The following is a 19,792-nucleotide window of genomic DNA, read 5'->3' on the forward strand; positions in this document are numbered from 1 at the left end:
CCCGGGGCAACTGTGCTCACTAGCCGACTGTACAGGTTGTCAAGACCTGAAAGAGAAGTAATGGAAAAGTACATTAGTGATTCCCTTGCTGCTGAAATCATCTTTGTCCATCTTTGATTAAACTTGTCTCTGCCCAGTAAAAGTTACCCTAGAACATGAAAGGTCAGGAGCCAACAGAGTGGTCAGAACAGGTTTTAGCTGGGAGACATGGAAAACATTCACAGTGTTTTCCATGTCTCCCAGCTAAAACCTGTCCTGACCACTCCGTTGGCTCCTGACCTTTTATTACATGTACTGTATAAGAGGCCCTGACCTGCCTTTTCCTTATGCTCAGATTTTGGCTGGAAAATTCCCTCACACAGAATGGTGAGCTGGCCTTGTGCGGAATGAGCCAGAGGATTGGAAATTTTTTGGAGTGTGTGGAAAGCCTTTGATGAGATTGTGCTCTTGCTACTGTTTTGACCCTTTTGGAGTTCTGTCTATTTCCCTGTAAATAGATGCATTGCCTTCGACTTGGAGTCCTGTGTTTGAATCTTGCTTGCACCTTGATCCCTTGACATTTGGATAATGTAACTTTTTCCACTTTCTCACGATAATATCCCCAATATGTGCCTGTAGTACATGAACTTTTTTTCTTTATTTTGGTGCTGTATCACAAAAATGTTTTATTTCCTTGTGGGATCAATAAAGGATGGGACCTATGCTTAGGCTGCTGCCCCCGCGACCCGGTCTCTGATAAAGCGGATGAAGATGGATGGGATCAATAAAGTATCACAAGATATCACCACTTTAAAAGTACTGATTATGTGAAGTGTGTGAGTACTTCTTTCACCACTAAGTGGCACAAGTCATCCATTTAAAATTTTTTAAATCGCTTTCATCGGAAGACCAACTAATAATGTCCACTGCCCTCTGTGATGATAGTCTAGGCTTTCCTACTGTGTGTGTAATATTCTAACAATAGTTCATTTTAAGTTTCTGTTTTGATGAACAGAAACCAAGATGTGGAGACTTCCTGCTGATCACACTCTGCAAGAAGTTGTTTAAATGGCTTAAGAAGTAGAGAAGAAGAGAGATGAAAATGAAAAATAAATATAGATTACGTACATAAATCTATGTGTTTTAGAAGAAAAGAGTAGAAAAAAGCTCCTTCGCCTATGATCACGGTTATGAGTCTTGCATAGAGAAGTATCTATGCAAATGATTGTGATGACAAGTATGCTTGTAATGCAGTATCGTAATCAAGGGGATGGACACAAGCCTTCACAGTATTTTTTATTGCTTAGAATTAATTATCTGCACTGAAATTGTGCAAAACCACAAATTAAATTAAATTAAAGTAGCAACATAAGTATAAAGTGAGCAAAGTAGCAAAACCACATTCTGAGCACACCTGTTTGACAAAGAGAAGAATAATTGTGACTCTAAACACTGCGACCTCACTCCTATGTAGTAATTTTTTAAGTTTCTGGGATATTCAGTCCCTGTGCCAGCTAGCTTATCCACCACTAAAACATCCACTCAGTCCATCATGCCAACACAGCAACCAGCACCTTAGCAGTCTGAGCTTGAGCCAGTGGGTCCGGTTCCACCAGGATGTGTTGGACCCAGAGGAGCCAGCACCTGGTTTTCCTAGGCACCTAGAACCAGCACTCAAGGCTTCCATGTTGCAGGAGGCCAAGTCTCTTTGATGGCAGGCTTTGAAGGCTTTCTCTTTTGCCAGCCATCTCTGTCACTGGCCTCCAGATCTACTTTGTCTCTCCCACTGGCCTCGTGGCTGACCTCCAGACTTCCTTTGTCTGCAGCTACTGGTCTCACCCCTGAGTTTTGCACTGCGGCCTGGGCAGCCTCTTCTAGTTGCCGCGCTGGCCGCCTGAACATTTTGTATTGAAGGACTGAGTATTTCTTGCTGTTTTATTGTGTTTCAAACCTGTGTCTTGTTTTATGGCCAAGGAGAGCTCCAGGACAATTTTTGTTTTGTTTTGTTTCTGGACTCTGGCTTTTCCTTCAGTCCTGCCACTGCACCATGGTAACTTGTGCTCTTAACCTTCAAAGTGGATCTTGCACATAAATCCAAAATGATTTTAACACAATCTAACATTAGCGAATATTTGTTCAGTTATTGTCCTGTTTTATGATATTAGGCTGTAGTGCCCCTCAGTCGAAGGAAAATAAAATGCTATGTTACATTTACCAACTTCATAGGAACTGTTTTTAGTGTAAACCTCAGAATAATACTCACACAAATAATTCACAAGAAAAAAGTCAGTTTATTTACTACCAGTCTAATCAGTCTAAATGACAAGAGTTTCCACATTAAAAATGCAATTGTGCAAGGACTAAAAAAAATTGCTCAAAATGCAGAAGTGAAAGTCTTCTGCATCTATAACTTCTATGGGCGTCATTTATTCACAGGATTTCCTCTTAAGTTTTTATTTCTATGAAGCAAAGCAAAGATGTGGAGCTTTCAAAACCTGCTGTTGACCATCTGCAGTGAGTTATTTTAATGAGTACATTAGTAAAAAAGATGAAGACTAAAGATAAATCTAGACTAATTGTGTACTTAAATACTACTCCTGATTTTTTCTTTTCTTTACAGAGCAGTAACAATACTAGCTTGAATGCCTAAATGGAAAAAACAAAAAAAACAAAACAATGATCTTTATATTTTCTTTACGTTACAGTTGTTCTGAGGTGTGTGACCAGTGCAGTAGGGGTGATCCATGTGACTGGATATGTGGGGAGTATAGTTAAAGTTTCCTGTTCCTATGATGAAGGTTATGAGTCTTATGAGAAGTATCTGTGTAAGAACGACTGTGGTGACAGTGATGTTCTTATTACAACATCGGAATCAAGGAAAAACAAATACAGGATCAATGATGACAAAACAGCACGAATCTTCACAACAACCATCTCTGATCTTCATTCTGAGGATGCTGGGAAATACTGGTGTGGAGTGACCATAACTGGAAAAGATATCTACACTGAAGTTGAGCTGAAATTAGTGCCAGGTAAACAGGGACTTCCAAAAAATGAATTATAGTTGAGTAAAATTCATATATAGAAGATGTTCATGATTGTAGAGCTTAAAGGTGAGAACAGATAAAATGTAACTGGTAAACAATTACTTGACTTTACTTAATTTTATTTATATAGTGCTAGGTCACAAAAACCAGTCTCCTCAAGGTACTTTACATTGTATAGTAAAGACTAGGGATGGGTATCGTAACCCGGTTCTTGTTGAGAACCGGTTCCCACTGTTTCAATTCCTTGGAATTGTTTGCCATTTTTGCAAACGATTCCCTTATCGATTCCAGTCGCCCCGAATGACGTCACCACGTTGCAGAACGCCATTTACCTGGCAGGAAACACGGCGCCTAAATGGCTCAAACGCTCAAAAGTTTGGTTATATTTTATGAGAACGGATGGTCTGGCTGGCTCAGATGCTGGCAGTTGTCGCTGCAGTCTACTGGTAGCGTCTCCTTTCAGGCCAGGATAGACGAATGTCACCGAGCAGTGACTAAGTTTGTGGTAAAAGGCTAGCACCCATTTGCCACAGCAGATGATTTTCGGTAAGTGAATGTGTTTAATTGTAGGCAGGGACATTACTGGATATTCTTGTGTAATTGCTACTGAATAATTTATGTTATACTTTATTATTGCTACAGAAGAATATTTATTTTATTATTTTACATTTACAATTTTTTTTCCTGGGGACCCTGTGACACCACATTGAAGAGCCGTAGGCTGTGGATCTCTTAAGATCTCACTGTCGGGTTTGTAAGGCCATGTTACTCCTATCTTGTTCAAAGAGAAGATATAAAACAAAGTTCTAAGCTATTCGACCTTAGTGTTCTCCTTTTTTAAAGAGAATCGATAAGAGAATCGATAAAGAATCGAATCGTTAAACAGAATCGAAAATGGAATCGGAATCGTGAAAATCTTATCAATACCCATCCCTAGTAAAGACATTATGTCTTTATGACATTCCTACAGTTTAACTAATTATTAAGATCTATCATTGATAGAGCTGGGTATCAGATATAGCAATTATGTTTGGTTTGTTTAAAATGTACTTGTTGCAGCATGTTGAATATAAAATATCATATCTCTATTCTCTATTCTTTTCTGATGCTCTTTACCTTCTTGACAGACAGATGCTGTGACACTGTGACTACAGTCCAAAGTTATGAGGGATACTCTGAGTCCATCAGTTGTCCATATGACTCTCAGTATCAGAACAACTTCAAGTACATCTGCAGAGGAAACCTGCCCTCCACATGTCTGCAGCAGGCACTAATCACCTCTAACAACAGAGAAAATCGACGATTCAGACTTGATGATGAAAAAATGTTAAGAAAGTTTACAGTGGCCATTAGCAATTTGACTCAAAGTGATTCAGGGTCATACCTCTGTGGTGTCCAAAGAAACTCTGACCTGGATGTTTTCTCTGCTGTTGAGCTGAAGGTCAAAGGTGTGAGGTTATAATTACATAATTACACTAACAAAAAGGAAATAATTTCTTCTAAAAGGCTCTCTAAGAAACTCTTTAAATTATTTGTCTCTTTCAATCTGGCAGAGTGGTGCTGCGTCAAGTCAACTAAAGTAACAGGTACTGCAGGGCATCCATTAACTCTGCAGTGCCCTTATCCTTCACAAAATCAAAATAACAGGAAGTTCCTCTGTAAAGGAGACCACCGCAACAGCTGCAGAGACATGGCGATGATTGAAAGCAGACTCACACTACGAGATGATATTTATTCCAACTCTTTCTCAGTGACGATCACAAAGATACAAGCGGATGATGCTGGGACATACTGGTGTGGGTCAGACTCACAATGGAGAGTTGGAAACCATGTTAAGATTCAGCTGTCAGTTGGTGAGATGAATACTTGTGTACACAAAAATAAAATGGCCAGAGCTGTAAGTAACATCCTTTTTTGCAGCCCAGTGTGTAAATATAGACTGTGCATGGTGGTTCAGTTTTTTTGTAGTGCCAAACATAGAACAAGAGGTTGGTGCAGTCCAGCAACTTAACACAACCAGAGTGAACTACTTTTTAGAAGTCATATTTTTACCCTAACACCAAACTATCATTTGAAGTTTTTAATCTTTATGTAGCTTATTTGTTAAAAAATTTTCTAAGATTATCTGGTTAATAAAAGTTTACAAACACTCCAATGCCATTTCAGATTCTGTACTTAGTTATATGAGCTAAAAGTGAATGCTGGAGGTTAAAGGTAATTATTAAAGTTCATAGAGCAGAGAGGGAAAAAAACAGGAAAACCAAATATTTATATTCTGTATTTAAATCATTTTAATCAGTGTTCCACTAAACTATATATCTAAATATAAAACCATAGATGTTAAGTGGTCTACTGACTATTTTAATGTATAAATTGACAAACAAAGAATCTGATTTCAGGTAAGTGAATAGTTTAAGAGTGAAAGCCAATCTGGATCTCTCTGAAACTGTTCACTCAATTTAAAATAGATTATTGTATTATGATGAAGTTTCTAAGAACATTGAAAGTCTTTTTCTTCAACAGTGTCTCCACAGCACACCAGCACTGTACCTTCCACAATGGAAATTCCAGGAAAAACTACAACACACAATAAAACTACAACTCAAAATAGACCTAATAAAGGTACAGTGTATACAATGTGTCTTTTAGTGTGTGCTGTACTGTTGATCAGTTATGTGAGATAGCTTATGGAGAGATAACGTACTTTATGGTTACAATTGGAAATAGTTATAGTTTTTTGAGTACAGTTTCAGCAAGTCCCCTGGGAGTGAATGTAGACCATGGTAAAATGAGTGTCAAAACAGCAGAGGGTCTATGTTTTATTAATAGATTTAAAAAAATAGATATAAAAAGAAAACTACCATCTGAGCCCACAGTTCAACTTGTCTTAGTGTAAAAAGGAAGTCTGTACTTTTACTGGGTTCTGTTTTGGTTTCTGCTTTTCAGATGCAGGGCAGTATGTGGTTTATGCTGTGCCCGCTGTGCTGCTGCTACTGATTTGTGCCCTTGTGGTTACAGTTTATCAATGCAAACATCAGAAAGTAAAAGGTATATTTTATGGGCAAATGTACTCAAATGTGCATGCAAAAAGAACACAACCATGTTTTATGCTGTGTGTTTTCAGACGGTAAAGCTGTCATGAACAGAAATGCAGAGAACGAAGAAGGTTTAGAGGAAGTGACGGCTGGTGCAGAAAATAACGTAAGGAAACTAAAGTCCAAAGCCTTAACAGTGTGCTCTATCTATGACAAGTCTCACTATGTACAAACAAGCAATGTTTTATTTTTCTTAAATGAGTTCAGTACAGTACTGTGCAAACGTCTTGAGCTATCCCTCATTTCTTGTAATTTTTGAAAGTTCTTCGGGCTTTCTGAATCTTAAAAGTCTTTATGAAATCTTCCTCAGACACTGGCTGCTTTTTCCCTCCTTCTCAGTCCAATCCCTTTATCTGACTATTTTCACAGTAAATGTTTTTAATATTATCGTTAAGCCACCTAACATTGACCCGTGAATCACAGACAGTGTTGGGAAGGTTACTTTTAAAATGTATTCCATTACAGAATACAGATTACATGCCCCAAAATGTATTCTGTAACGTATTCCGTTACACAATGACAGTAACGTATTCTGAATACTTTGGATTACTTAATATATTATCATGCTTTTTACAACAACGTGAATGTACTATTGCTGTGTGATTTATTACTATTACTGAAGGTCCGCGACTCCGAACTGTAGTAAAGGGACCTCTGACTAATACAGCGGGGTCCGTGTCAGCTCGTAGCCGAAAAATAGCTTTACTTTGTTGTGTGAGTCAACTCTGCTTGCCAGAGACAGAGAGAGGCGTTGAAAGGCTGCTCCAACGGAACTTATTGTTTTCGGAGGAAAACACGAACACGGTGTACAGTCGAGTCTTAATAGCTTACTTACAACTGGGCTCGTCAGGCACTCTTCTCGGCTGAAGTGGTTATTATTATATTTACATGCTTCCAGCTCCCGTTTTTGCTCGATGACAACTCGTACCTTTCCACTCCCCTTTTTCTCCCTCCTCGCGCTCACAGACACATAACGTGTATGGCAGTCCATTCTCCCTGCAACACGGACTACACTGCCCATGATGCTACATTCTTTAGAGCTATGCTTGTAGCATTCTGCCTGTTAGCTTAGCACAGGGGTGCCCAATCCCAGTCCTCGAGAGCTACTATCCTGCAGCTTTTAGATGCATCCCTACTCCAACACAGCTGAATCAAATGAATGGCTTGTTATCAGGCCTTTGCCAAACACGATGGCATGCTGAAGAGGTAATCAAACCATTTGATTCAGCTGTGTTGGGGTAGGGATGCATCTAAAAGCTACAGGACGGTAGCTCTCGAGGACCGGGATTGGGCACCCCTGGCTTAGCACAACAACAACGAAAAGGCGCTCTCTCACCCAGGAAACACACAGTCGCAGAGAGAGAGAGAGCGTCGCCCTGTAACCATGGCAACCGTAACGCTGCCGCCTGGAACAACAGAACGTAGCTGTCAAACAAAACCCAAACAGTCCTGACCCGCAACAATATCAAACAGGAAAGTACCGCAGTGTAATCCATTTATTTCAACAAAGTAACTGTATTCTGAATACCACCTTTTTAAACGGTAACTGTAACGGAATACAGTTACTCATATTTTGTATTTTAAATACGTAACGGCGGTACATGTATTCCGTTACTCCCCAACACTGATCACAGAAGCATAAAAAATGCATCAAACTCATGGGGTGAGCCTGTCAAGAAGTCATTCTCAATCGAAGGAAACAGAAAAGGCAGAGGTATGCCAAATTATCCAAGAACTGGACTGACAATTAGTGACTATAAGTCTTATGGGATGATAAATTTTATAAGAAAATTATGAATGTGTTTCAAACTGTCATCAGTAGGTGCAGGGGAGGTACGTAGAGAACAGTACAACAGTACTCTCTGTTGTTGTTTGGGGCTGAATTCAAACAAGTGGTCTTTGGGATCTTATTAACATTGATGGAATTATGAACACAGAAAATCACCATCAGATTTTGATCTATCGTTCAATACCATCTGGAAATAATTCTAACAAAAGGTCATTTGTCAGCATGATAATGATCCCAATCCCAACAATGATCAGGTAGAGTTTCACGATATACCAAATCAGCTTTTATTATTCATGGTTTTTGTTATTTTACTGATAGCAAACTGATGTTTGAATCTTTCATTCAGATTCATCCACAATGTTACTATCCATCCATCCATCTTCATCCGCTTTGTCCAGGGCCGGGTCGCGGGGGCAGCAGCCTAAGCAAAGAGGCCCAGACCTCCCTCTCCCCAGCCACCTCCTCCAGCTTATCTGGGGGAATACCAAGGCGTTCCCAGGCCAGCCGAGAGATATAATCTCTCCAGCGTGTCCTGGGTCTGCCCCGGGGCCTCCTCCCGGTGGGACATGCCTGGAACACCTCACCCAGGAGGCGCCCAGGGGGCATCCTTGTCAGATGCCCGAACCACCTCAGCTGGCTCCTTTCGATGTGGAGCAGCAGCTGCTCTACTCTGAGCCCCTCCCGGATGGCCGACCTTCTCACCCTATCTCTAAGGGAGAGGCCAGCCACCCTTCGGAGGAAGCTCATTTCTGCCGCTTGTATCCGCGATCTCGTTCTTTCGGTCACTACCCACAGCTCGTGGCCATAGGTCAGGGTAGGGACGTAGATCGACCGGTAAATTGAGAGCTTCGCTTTTACACTCAGCTCCCTCTTCACCACGACGGACCGGTGCAGCGTCCGCATTACTGCAGCTGCAGCCCCAATCCGTCTGTCGATCTCCGGCTCCCTTCTCCCATCACTCGCGAACAAGACCCCGAGATACTTGAACTCCTCCACTTGGGGCAGGAACTCATCCCCGACCCGGAGTGGGCACTCCACCCTTTTCCGGCTGAGAACCATGGCCTCAGATTTGGAGGTGCTGATCCTCATTCCCGCTGCTTCACACTCGGCTGCAAACCGTTCCAGTGCGAGCTGGAGGCCCTCACCCGATGAAGCCTAGAAATCCTGTCCATAAAAATTATGAACAGAACCGGAGACAAAGGGCAGCCCTGGCGGAGCCCATCACCCACCGGGAACGAGTCCGACTTATTGCCAGCAATGTGAACCAAGCTCTTGCAACGGTTGTATAGGGATCGAATGGCCCGTAGCAATGGGCCAGACACCCCATATTCCCGCAACACCTCCCACAGGACACCCCGAGGGACACGGTCGAATGCCTTCTCCAAGTCCACAAAACACATGTAGACTGGTTGGGCAAACTCCCATGCACCTTCAAGTATCCTGGAGAGGATAAAGAGCTGGTCCAGTGTTCCGCGACCTGGACGAAAACCGCATTGTTCCTCCTGTATCCGAGGTTCGACTAACGGACGAACTCTCCTTTCCAGCACCCTGGCATAGACTTTCCCAGGGAGGCTGAGGAGTGTGATCCCCCCTGTAGTTGGAACACACCCTCCGGTCCCACAATGTTACTATTCAGTACTAATATATGATAAAATGAGGAAGTTATCACATTCAAAATCACCATCATCACTTAAACGCTTTTTGATCTGTTCTTCATTACCATAAAGAAACCGCATGATAGTGATTAGATGACACAAATTGTGGCAGGAATTCTCAAAATGTACGATGGCTGAGTGCCAATTAACCCACATAGACAGATTGGACAAACTTAGTGAGTGAGTAAGCGAACAACCAGTGATCAGCAATACTTAACAGTTTTAGGGAGATATAATTAGCTAAGATGTTAAAACAGAAGAGGGAAAAAAAGAGAAGTTCTCCCTTGGTTGGTTTTGCACTTCTGTAGTGTGAAATTAACCACTGACTAAAGAAATATAGCGCATTCGCTCATTGAAGTATTTGGGGGTAGCATGAAATGTTATTGAGGACAGCCACTGGCCCACAGGCTACACTTAGAGAGCCGAACTTTACACTGTCTATGTGGTTTAGCTTACAATGTGTGAAAAGCATCTAATTTGAGATTTTTAAAATTCTTTTGACCTTAAAACTAAACTATGTAATTTATTTGCAGCAATATTTGAAGCATCATCTGTTTTTGTAATTTTTCTATCAGAATTCAAATTGTTAAAAAATGTTTGCTTTAAAAAATGACATAACATCATGTGTTGTTCATTGGTCTCTGAATAGATCTACGGAAATGAAGAAGTTGTGAGGTACAAACAACAGAGTGCCTGTAACAACTATGACGATGCAGGTGAAGATGAACCAGACTATGAAAACTTCACAACATCTGAAGAAGTTTACTGTAATGAAAATTTCCACAGAAGATAAACAGAGTATGCATTTCATGTCAAAATGTGGGTTTCACCTATATAGATTTTAACTTGTTTGATTTCTCTTTAACTGTTGAACAACAAATTTTAATGAACAGCCTTCTCTTTGTCACACTGAAAAGCTCTTTATGCGTGTGTAGCTTGACTTGTTTTTATAGCTTAATTTTTATTGTTTAGTGTTTTTTCTGACGTTGTGGAAAAACTCAAACTAAATTACTAAGATGAGAGCAAAGTAAATAAATAGCAAGCAAAATGAAATCTAATGTTGTTTCATATAGTAATAAGTTCAACAATATGTTTAACTGTTTCTGCCTTATTTGAGCTGCAACATTGTTACATTCTGGTCATTCAAAGTATTTGGATTTAAATAGAGCAGTAAAACATAAAAGGTTACAGTTTGGAGTTTTCATTTTATGATGCTTTTTTCTGTTTGTTGCAAATGGAGCTGGATAATGGATACGATTTTACAGAAAAAAAAAGCAAACAATCAGGGTGCAATTCTTCATAAGATGTCATATAACTGTCCAATGAGGGCAAAAGAGTAGTAGGTTTTTTTTCCTTCAGACAAGCCAGAAACCACTTCAAAAAAATGGTTTTAGTGTCACTGCTTAGTGTGTCACACTGAGCCCTCTGCTGGTGCTGTTTTAGCTTAACACCAAATACAGTAATTGTGTTGCAGAAATTGAGACAAGATTTCAGATTGCATAACTTGTTAACAGGTATTAAGATTCGTGCATATTTATTGAAAAACTTTAATTTTTATGTTTTGATATTCTTAGAAATGCCATACTTAATGTTATAACCTTTTTTAATCACTAATTACAGTTAAACACACTAAACATAGGATTTGATGGATCACATCAAATAATAGGTTATGGACCTTTTAGTAAGAGCAAAAATAACTTTATTCTATATTCTTGCGTGAACATTTTGGACTTTCCAGACAGAAACAAACATGACAAAAATAAACATGTTCCTCTTTTTCGATAAATCTTTCCATGAAATTCGGAAATGGCAGTTGTGGTAAGCACATCACAAGGGAGACTGAAGACTTTAAAATGGAAAAATAAAAGCACAGTTTTCACGCTACATTCAGATGTGTCAAGTTGCTAAAAGAATCAGAATCAGAAACTTTATTGTCATTGTCATGAGAACAATGAAATTAAGAATGGGGAAAGTCACCTAAAATTTATCAATGAACAAATCTGTTGTGGTTTGTGCTCACTGCATAAAAACAGAAAGCTAAATATAATTCCAAATGGATGCAGTATGACAGGCAGACACTGATAATAACCTATCTGAGAGGGACTGAATAATCTCTGTATTCATGAAAATGTTGATCACATGTGTAATATTCAGTCATACACACTGACTTAAGCTATCAGCCAATGCTATCACCCATGCAGATCAAACTCACACCTGTTGCTACACAACAGACGAATAAAATAGTAGAATTTTACTCACCAAAACTTAAACACAGACTTCCTGAGCAACTGTGCTCCAACACCAAAAACACAGTCAAGACATCTGTTTTGGTGTCACCACACCTGTCACACCCATCAACTCCAACTGGTATTTAGTGTGTGTTTGTGTGTGCGTGAGAGGGAGAGAGAGAGAAAATAGATTGATGTATTTTTCAACTACTTATACTTAAGAAGTTACTTTATCAATAATAGAAAAATAAACGAATAGTCTGTCAATCTCTACTTAGTAATTTTGAAACATATGAAAACTGTTAACAGCCAGTTTTATTTTTTCTTTCCAAGCTATTGCGACAAAATGGCTTAAGTGGCTTCATTGTATGGGTTCGCTTGACTCAGTAATTGACAGTTTGTGTTTACGGGTATGTTAAGAAAGTTTGCGACACTGGTGCGTTGTAAAGTGCTGCAGCGAAGTTCATAGTTGCAGCATTTATTTTTGTATTTTCATAACTTTAAACTTAAAACTGATCAATTTTACTACATTAGTATCATCTGATAGGACTAGTTAGCTGCTTTACCAAATACAGGGACAGTTGTATTTGTACAAATTCCTGGCTTGTTGACCAAACAGTAACTAATAAATTAATTAAAAGAGAACAAAAATCAGCAGATAAGTTTTTAATTACAAAAGAAAATTGCTGGTTTTATATTAATGAATAAGTTATAATAATACGATATAACACTCAGAGCTTTTAGCCAGTGATGTTAGTTTTGATTATATAAGCAAAGTTTTATAAATACATTTAAATATTTTTATTTAGCACAAGACTTTAAACTGAACAGTGCTGTTTATGAGACGTGTTCACCATAAGGTGGCACATGTCAGCCATTTTACACGTTTTAAAATACGCAGCCACCTAATAATTTGTAGTCCCCTCTGTGCTGATAGGCTTCCCCACTGCATGCAAAATATTTCTTAGTATTAAGAGTACTTCCTGTCAAGTTTCTGTTTTGATGAGCCAAAGCGAAGATGTGGAGACTTCGAAACCTGCTCTTCACCCTCTGCAGTAAGTTGTTTAAAGAGCTAAAAAAAAACATAACACACCCTTTATTGGACTTAGGAATTGTATTATTATTCATGAATGTTGACATGAGAAAATAAACAATTATATAATTTTTTTATAATTTCTTTACTTTACAGTTGCTCTGGGATGTGTGACCAGTGCAGGAGGGGTGATACTTGTGACTGGATATGTGGGGGGGAAGGTAAATGTTTCCTGCACTTATGGTCACGGTTATGAGTCTTATGAGAAGTACCTGTGTAAGGATGTCTGTGGTGACAATGATGTTCTTATTACAACATCACAACAAAAAAACCCCAAATACTCAGCCTGTGATGACAAAAAGGCACGCACCTTCACAGTGACCGTCTCTGATCTTACATCTGAGGACGCTGGGAAATACTGGTGTGGAGTGACCAGAACAGGACAAGATATCTACACTGAAGTGAAGCTGAAATTAGCACCAGGTAAATAAAGCATTCCAAATTTGTAGTCAAGAAAAAAATCACATATAAAAGACATATATACATACATATAAATGTACAGTAAATCAAAACATAACTGGTAAAGGATTACAGTGGTCTCTCGCTATAATGCGGTTCACCTTTCACGGCCTCTCTGTTTCACTGATTTTTTTTTGTGCAATTTTGCATGCTTGTTTTTTGGGGGGGACTTTTTTACAGCGCATTGTGTTCTGCGCCCTGATCGGCTGTAGACCATTGTCAATCAGTCTCCTTCACGCCGTGTCTTCTGCACAGTGCAGAATGTGTCCAGCTTGTCAAATTTACATAAATCTTCGATCCCTAGCAGTGTGACTCTGAAGTGCTGTACTGTATATTTGTAAGTTTTCTCCCCCACAAACACAATAATGTCGATGAAACGTTTTGCACAGTCAAAGGCACCTACGGTAGCACCTAAGAGGCAGAGGAAGATGCTAACCATTGCACAAAAAGTTGGACTTCTGGACATGCTAAAGAAGTTAGAAGTTACCGTATTTTTCGGACCAGAAGGTGCATTAAGTGAAACAAAACAGTCAGATAAGGCAAACTTTACTCAACTCACTCTTCTTGCTTCCTCTACTTCCGTACCATTGATTCATTAATGTTGCATTCTCTGGCAGCTGCTCTATACTCATGGTCTGGACCTGAAAACAGGGTTTGATCTTTGGTTTCCTTCTATAATACTGGACTTATTTTTCTATGAAAATTTGAAGTTTGAGAGTGTTTAAACAAGAGAGAAAAGTGTGAAAATGTTCATGCCTGTCTTAGAAAACTGTCTAAAGTGTGGTTTTACAGCCTTAAAACATCTATGATAATTGTAAAAAAATAAAGCTGGCTACTTTGCGGATTTAACCTATTGCGGGTTATTTTTAGAACGCAACTCCCGTGATAAACGAGGGACCACTGGACTTGCTTTTATAACATGGCTGCACATGACATATGACAGCCTGGATCGATCTTTATTAAGATCCCATAAAGGGAATGAACTGCACATATAAATAGGAAACAGTAATAACCACACATAAAACTAATGGATAGGGCGATGGCTGAGTGCACAAATGTCTGTGAAGGAAAGTTATTACTTTAAACATACAATAAACAATAGGCTCAATATGAAATATTATACCTCTCCTCTGTGGTTATAACACATTTTCTACTGCAATTTATGTTTTTGACAGACAGCTGCTGTAACACTGTGACCATAATCCAAAGTTATGAGGGATATTCAGGGGACATCATTTGTTCGTATGAGCCTCGGTACCAGAACTACTTCAAGTACATCTGCAGAGGAAAGCGGTCCTCCACGTGTCTGCAACAGGCACTAATCACCTCTGACAACAAACAAAATGGTAGAATCAAATTTAATGATGATAAGAGGTCAGGAAAATTCACAATGACCATCACCAGTTTGGCCCAAAGTGATTCAGGAACATACCTCTGTGGTGTCCAAAAAAACTCTGTCCTGGATGTTTTTTCTGCTGTTGAACTGAACGTCAAAGGTGAGAGGTCATAGTCATATCTCATATGTCATTGTTTTGTTTTTGTTTTTTTAAAGGACTCTTTTATATGGTTTGATACTTGATCATCCTTTAATATTTTTTTGTTTTCCAATCTGACAGAGTGGTGCTGTGTCAAGTCAAAAACAACAAGTGGGACTGCAGGATATCCACTAACATTTCAGTGCCCTTATCCTTCACAACATCATGATAATAGCAAGTTTCTCTGCAAAGGAGACCACCGCAACAATTGTACAAATGTGACGAGTCAAAGCAGGTTCACAGTGCAAGATGATGGTTTTTCCCACTTTTTCTTGGTGATGATCGCAGAGCTGGAAACAGCTGATGCTGGGACATACTGGTGTGGGTCAGACTCACAGTGGAGAGTTGAAAACTACACTAAGGTTGAGCTGTCAGTGGGTAAGGTGAACAACCATTTACATGACAGCAAAATTAATAGAGCTGAAAGTTCCATCTTTGTTTGGACCCCACTAAACATGGGACTGTGGTTTATGGTTTAGTTATCTGACATGATCAAATAATTGCAAAACCAGCAGCACCATGCATCACACAATTTGCAAGCAATCTGCCAAAATTAGGACTACTGAGAACACCACTTACTTATACTTAGACATATCACTTCCCAAATCTTTTGCTGGCTTCAGTGTGTGTGTGTGTGTGTGTGTGTTAAATTTTCTCTTTTTTCAGACGATTCTCTATTTCCCCTAAAAATGGTTATGCCTCTCCAAAAACCATGACATTGGTCACTTAAATCACACCTTTGCACTTCAGCTGGTTGTCTTACCTATACTCACGTATCTAAAAGCACTGAGTTGCTGTTATGTGACTACAACAAAAATTTAGTTATTTTTAGGGGATGTGTGTAGTTTCATGTTTACAATGTAGATAATTCCCCCTGGGATTAAACCAAGTCAATCCGGTCTTTAAGTGATGACATAATGAACCCTGCTTCCAGGACCAAACTACTCTGCATTTATTAAGGCTGTTTTTTTAAACATGTTTTAATGCTTTATATCTTGTTATAGTTAATCTGAACAAGCCCCTAAAAAAAGGTAGTGATCACTGTTGGCCTCTCATTTTTTATTACTACTATTCATTTTAGAGCTTTTAGCTTTAAAAGCTCTAAAGCTCTCTCTGAAAAGCCTTTAGTTAATCCAAAATGCTGCAGCAAGAGTATTGACAGGGACTAGAAAGAGAGAGCATATTTCTCCTATATAGGCTTCCCTTCATTGTCTCCCTGTTAAATCCAGAACTGAATTCAAAATCCTGCCCCTGTAATACAAGGTTTTAAATAATCAGGCCCCATCTTATCGTAATGACCTTGTAGTACCATATCACCCTATTAGAGCACTTCGCTCTCGCACTGCAGGCTTACTTGTTGTTCCCAGAGTATTTAAAAGTAGAATGGGAGGGAGACCCTTCAGTTTTCAGGCCCCTCTTCTGTGGAACCAGCTTCCAGTTTGGATTTGGGAGACAGACACTATTTCTACTTCTAAGATTAGGCTTAAAACTTTTCTTTTTTGCTAAAGCATATAGTTAGGGCTTGATCAGGTGACCCTGAATCCTCCTTTAATTATGCTACAATAGACGTAGGCTGCTGGGGGATTTCCATGATACATTAAGCGTTTCCTTTTCAGTCACCTTTCTCACTCAACATGTGTTAATAGACCTCTCTGCTGATTCACACTTGTTATTAATCTCTGTCTCTCTTCCACAGCATGTCTTTATCCTGTCTTCCTCCTCTCACCCCAACCGGTGGCAGCAGATGCCCCCCCCCCCCAGCCTGGTTCTACTGGAGGTTTCTTCCTGTTAAAGGGGAGTTTTTCCTTCCCACTGTCGCCAAAGTGCTCATAGGGTGTCATATGATTGTTGGTTTTTTTTCTTTGTATCTATTATTGTAGGGTCTAACTTACAATATAAAGCGCCTTGAGGCGACTGTTGTTGTGATTTGGCGCTATATAAATAAAATTGAATTGAATTAAGCTCTTATACCTTACCTTACGTAACTACAGCCCAGCCCATGCAGCAGTATATTAATGACTAACCTCATATTGTGGATGGATTATCTCAGTTGTTCTCCTGACTGAAGTTTGGTCCGTTTACAGCATCCTGCCATGTGATTGCATTTGTCCCTAACCATCGGGAACCCTCATGCTAACGGTTACCGAATGGAAAAAAGTTAGCGTTAATCCTCCAGCTTCACTGTGCTACTGTGTTTATATTATGCTAACCATAGCTGCGTAGCTAGCCACCACGTAGCACATCATTATATACCAGGTAACCTAACTTCAGTAACCCTACAAACGTCAGTACGGTTTAATGTTTTTTTCTTCATTTATAATGGAAGTGATAGCAGAGCTGTACGTTTTAAATCCCTCGGTCAGAGCATTATATATTATGCTTGGGTGGAAACTAGCGAGCTAAATCCCTGCTAACTCCATATAACTTCATAAATTGTGTTTTTATGAATGCCTGGACGTTAAACTGAATTGTTACACCTGGTAGAGCAGCCACACTGATCATTTTATTAAAGATGGAAGAATTTAGACAGTTATTAACTCTCAGTGATGTCCCAGCGTTCCTTAAACCTTGTGACCTGAAGCAGAGTTTGGACCCAGAAACCACTAATAGAGTCAGACTTAAAGACCGGATATGCTCTTAAGTGTCAAAACAGCTGTGGAAGTGTGCACCTGTGATCAACAGTTATGTTAAAATACATATTACTTTAATTAAAAAAGGAACTTTCTATTCTGTTCTGCTGTTTCTGTTTTTCAGAAGCGGTGCACTACGCAGTTTACGCTGTTGTCCCTGTGGTTTTACTAATATGTGTCCTAGTTATTATTTATAAGTACAAATGTTACAACGTGAGAGGTATGCTATAGTTTATATTTACACACATATTCAGACAAAATACTCAAATGTGCATGCAAAAAGAGCTTAAAAAATTCTTACACTGAGTTTTCAGAAACTGAAGCTGTCATGAACAGAAATACACCGAAAGCAGAAGATGTGGTAGATGCAGAAGAAGGCGAAGTAAGTCCAAAGCATGAATACACACACACACACACACACACACACACACACACACACACACACACACACGTGTTTTATAGAGTGGCACAACTTAAATTTTTTGAATGTTATATTTTATATTCTTGTCACAGTGAACACAGTAGCAAGCTGATGTTTGAATAGCTAAAACTGGAATTGGAAATTGTGTTCATTTCTTTGAAAATATGTCTGAAATCTTTAAGCAGTCTGAACTTTCGAACAAGATTATTGGTATTAAACTGAGACATCGACCAGCTAACTGGTTATTAGTCTAATTTGGTTTGGACTAATAAACTTGTTATCTCAGGGACGCCTGAGGAGAGCTTGCACAGAAGGAGTCTTTTAAACTGAAAATGACTTAGTGATCAAAATAAATGTTATAGAGTGGTGTCGACGACTGTGATGTTTAGAACAGAAAAGTGAAAATTTAACAGAAAAGCTCACTCAGCCTGTTTTATGCTTCTTTAGCATAATGTGGCAATAACTGCAAATTAATGGATTTTATAGTCGTGCTGATGTGTGGGAGTCATCCAGTTTTACAATTTGTAACTTCTGTAGTTCAGTCAATATTTGTCATCTGTAAAACATCTGCATTTAAAATATTTTTATTATAATTGTTGTAATAAAAGTAGATATTATTATATGAGCCTGTGTATAACCATATACAGCAACCAGATTCTCTGCAGCGTGTGTGGTTCCTTAGTCTCTGATTATTTTCGTTGATTCTTTAGATTTATGGAAATCAAGAATTTGTGGTGACCTTCAAACAGCAAAGCGCCTTGAACCACTTTGATGATCCAGGCGGAGATGAACCAGATTACAAAAATTTTACAACTGAAGAACTATACAGCAATGAAAATTACCATAAAGCTAACAAAAGATAAATATGCACATGTACTTAAACTGTGGGTCTTAAGTGAATACAGATTATCCTGTTTGATTCATCTTTAACACAACATTCACATCAATGTACCGCTGTTGCTCAACATTTTCACTGTCTTGTGATCCAGACTTCTTTATTATTGTTTACACAAAAAAATACTTTGTGCATATTTATTGATTAAAAAATAGAATTAAATGTTTGTTTGTTTTTTGTTATTTTCTTATATTTTTTTCATATATATAAAATTGATTTAAATAAGCAAGTAAGAATAGTGTTGTTGTTTTTGTCCCCCCCGACACACACACACAAACTCCTTTGCCTTATGAAACAATAAAATACAGAGTGTGAACATATTTCAACATGACATGTAGTGTAATGTGACATGTATATTTAGTGATTTGGGTCAGTTTTAGACTTTCAGGTGTGCTTTTAGTTAGTCCCCTTTTTGTGTTGGATTATGTGCCAGGCTGATAAGTTGATAATAAATCTCTCACGTTAAGGTGATCGCACTCTACTATGTGACTGCATGAATGAGGAAATACAGACAGCTGCTTCAGGTGAAGCAGGAGGGCAGGAGTCATAGAGAGTCAAGAGTCTGTTACCCCAATAACTGAATCAGAGTTATTGAAATAACAGATTCTTTCTGTAATTGAAAACCCTCATCTCTGGGTTAACAAACTCAGAATTTGCACTACATTGTCTTTCTAAAACAGCTCTCTGGTCACCGATTCAAACCGGACTACCTGTTTCTAATTTCCAGTAAACTGAAAGTTAGTTTACTGAAAGTAAGAGTTGAAAAAAGGAAAACACTCCTTTCAGTGTCACTCGTTATCTCACACTGAGCCCTCTGCTGGAGATGTTTCAGTGTAACACTGAATTCTGCTGGAGTTTTTCAAATAAATATGTTGGACAAACGATGAGAATGCATCCACTACTAATGGGTATTAATACATTTATAAATGCAGGGTTGTAAATCTTTAGTTTATATGTTACTTGATT

The 19,792-nt window shown here is 38.9% G+C and overlaps 2 protein-coding genes across 3 annotated transcripts; both read left to right on the forward strand.

Moving 5' to 3' along the window:
• Positions 1–2,429: 2,429 nt before the first annotated feature.
• On the forward strand, positions 2,430–10,728 carry LOC146708228 (polymeric immunoglobulin receptor-like). Its single transcript, XM_085460007.1, has 8 exons — positions 2,430–2,493; positions 2,685–3,011; positions 4,154–4,474; positions 4,580–4,879; positions 5,550–5,648; positions 5,973–6,074; positions 6,151–6,227; positions 10,215–10,728. Exons 1-8 carry the CDS (start codon positions 2,457–2,459, stop codon positions 10,356–10,358), a joined length of 1,407 nt encoding a protein of 468 aa, XP_085316133.1. The 5' UTR covers positions 2,430–2,456; the 3' UTR covers positions 10,359–10,728.
• A 2,082-nt stretch (positions 10,729–12,810) lies between these two features.
• On the forward strand, positions 12,811–18,934 carry LOC146708229 (polymeric immunoglobulin receptor-like). 2 transcript variants are annotated; one of them, XM_085460010.1, is made up of 7 exons: positions 12,811–12,848; positions 12,983–13,309; positions 14,521–14,841; positions 14,962–15,258; positions 17,635–17,730; positions 17,825–17,892; positions 18,642–18,934. In XM_085460010.1, exons 1-7 carry the CDS (start codon positions 12,812–12,814, stop codon positions 18,792–18,794), a joined length of 1,299 nt encoding a protein of 432 aa, XP_085316136.1. In that variant the 5' UTR covers position 12,811; the 3' UTR covers positions 18,795–18,934. The 2 variants fall into 2 exon arrangements, with proteins under 2 accessions (XP_085316136.1, XP_085316135.1); XM_085460009.1 differs by lacking the exon at positions 14,962–15,258.
• Positions 18,935–19,792: the final 858 nt, after the last annotated feature.

The sequence above is a fragment of the Copadichromis virginalis genome, linkage group LG6, assembly GCF_057382275.1.
Source record: "Copadichromis virginalis isolate Kocher_CV1m ecotype Utaka linkage group LG6, C_Virginalis_male_GT1.1, whole genome shotgun sequence".
Lineage (NCBI taxonomy): Eukaryota > Metazoa > Chordata > Actinopteri > Cichliformes > Cichlidae > Copadichromis > Copadichromis virginalis.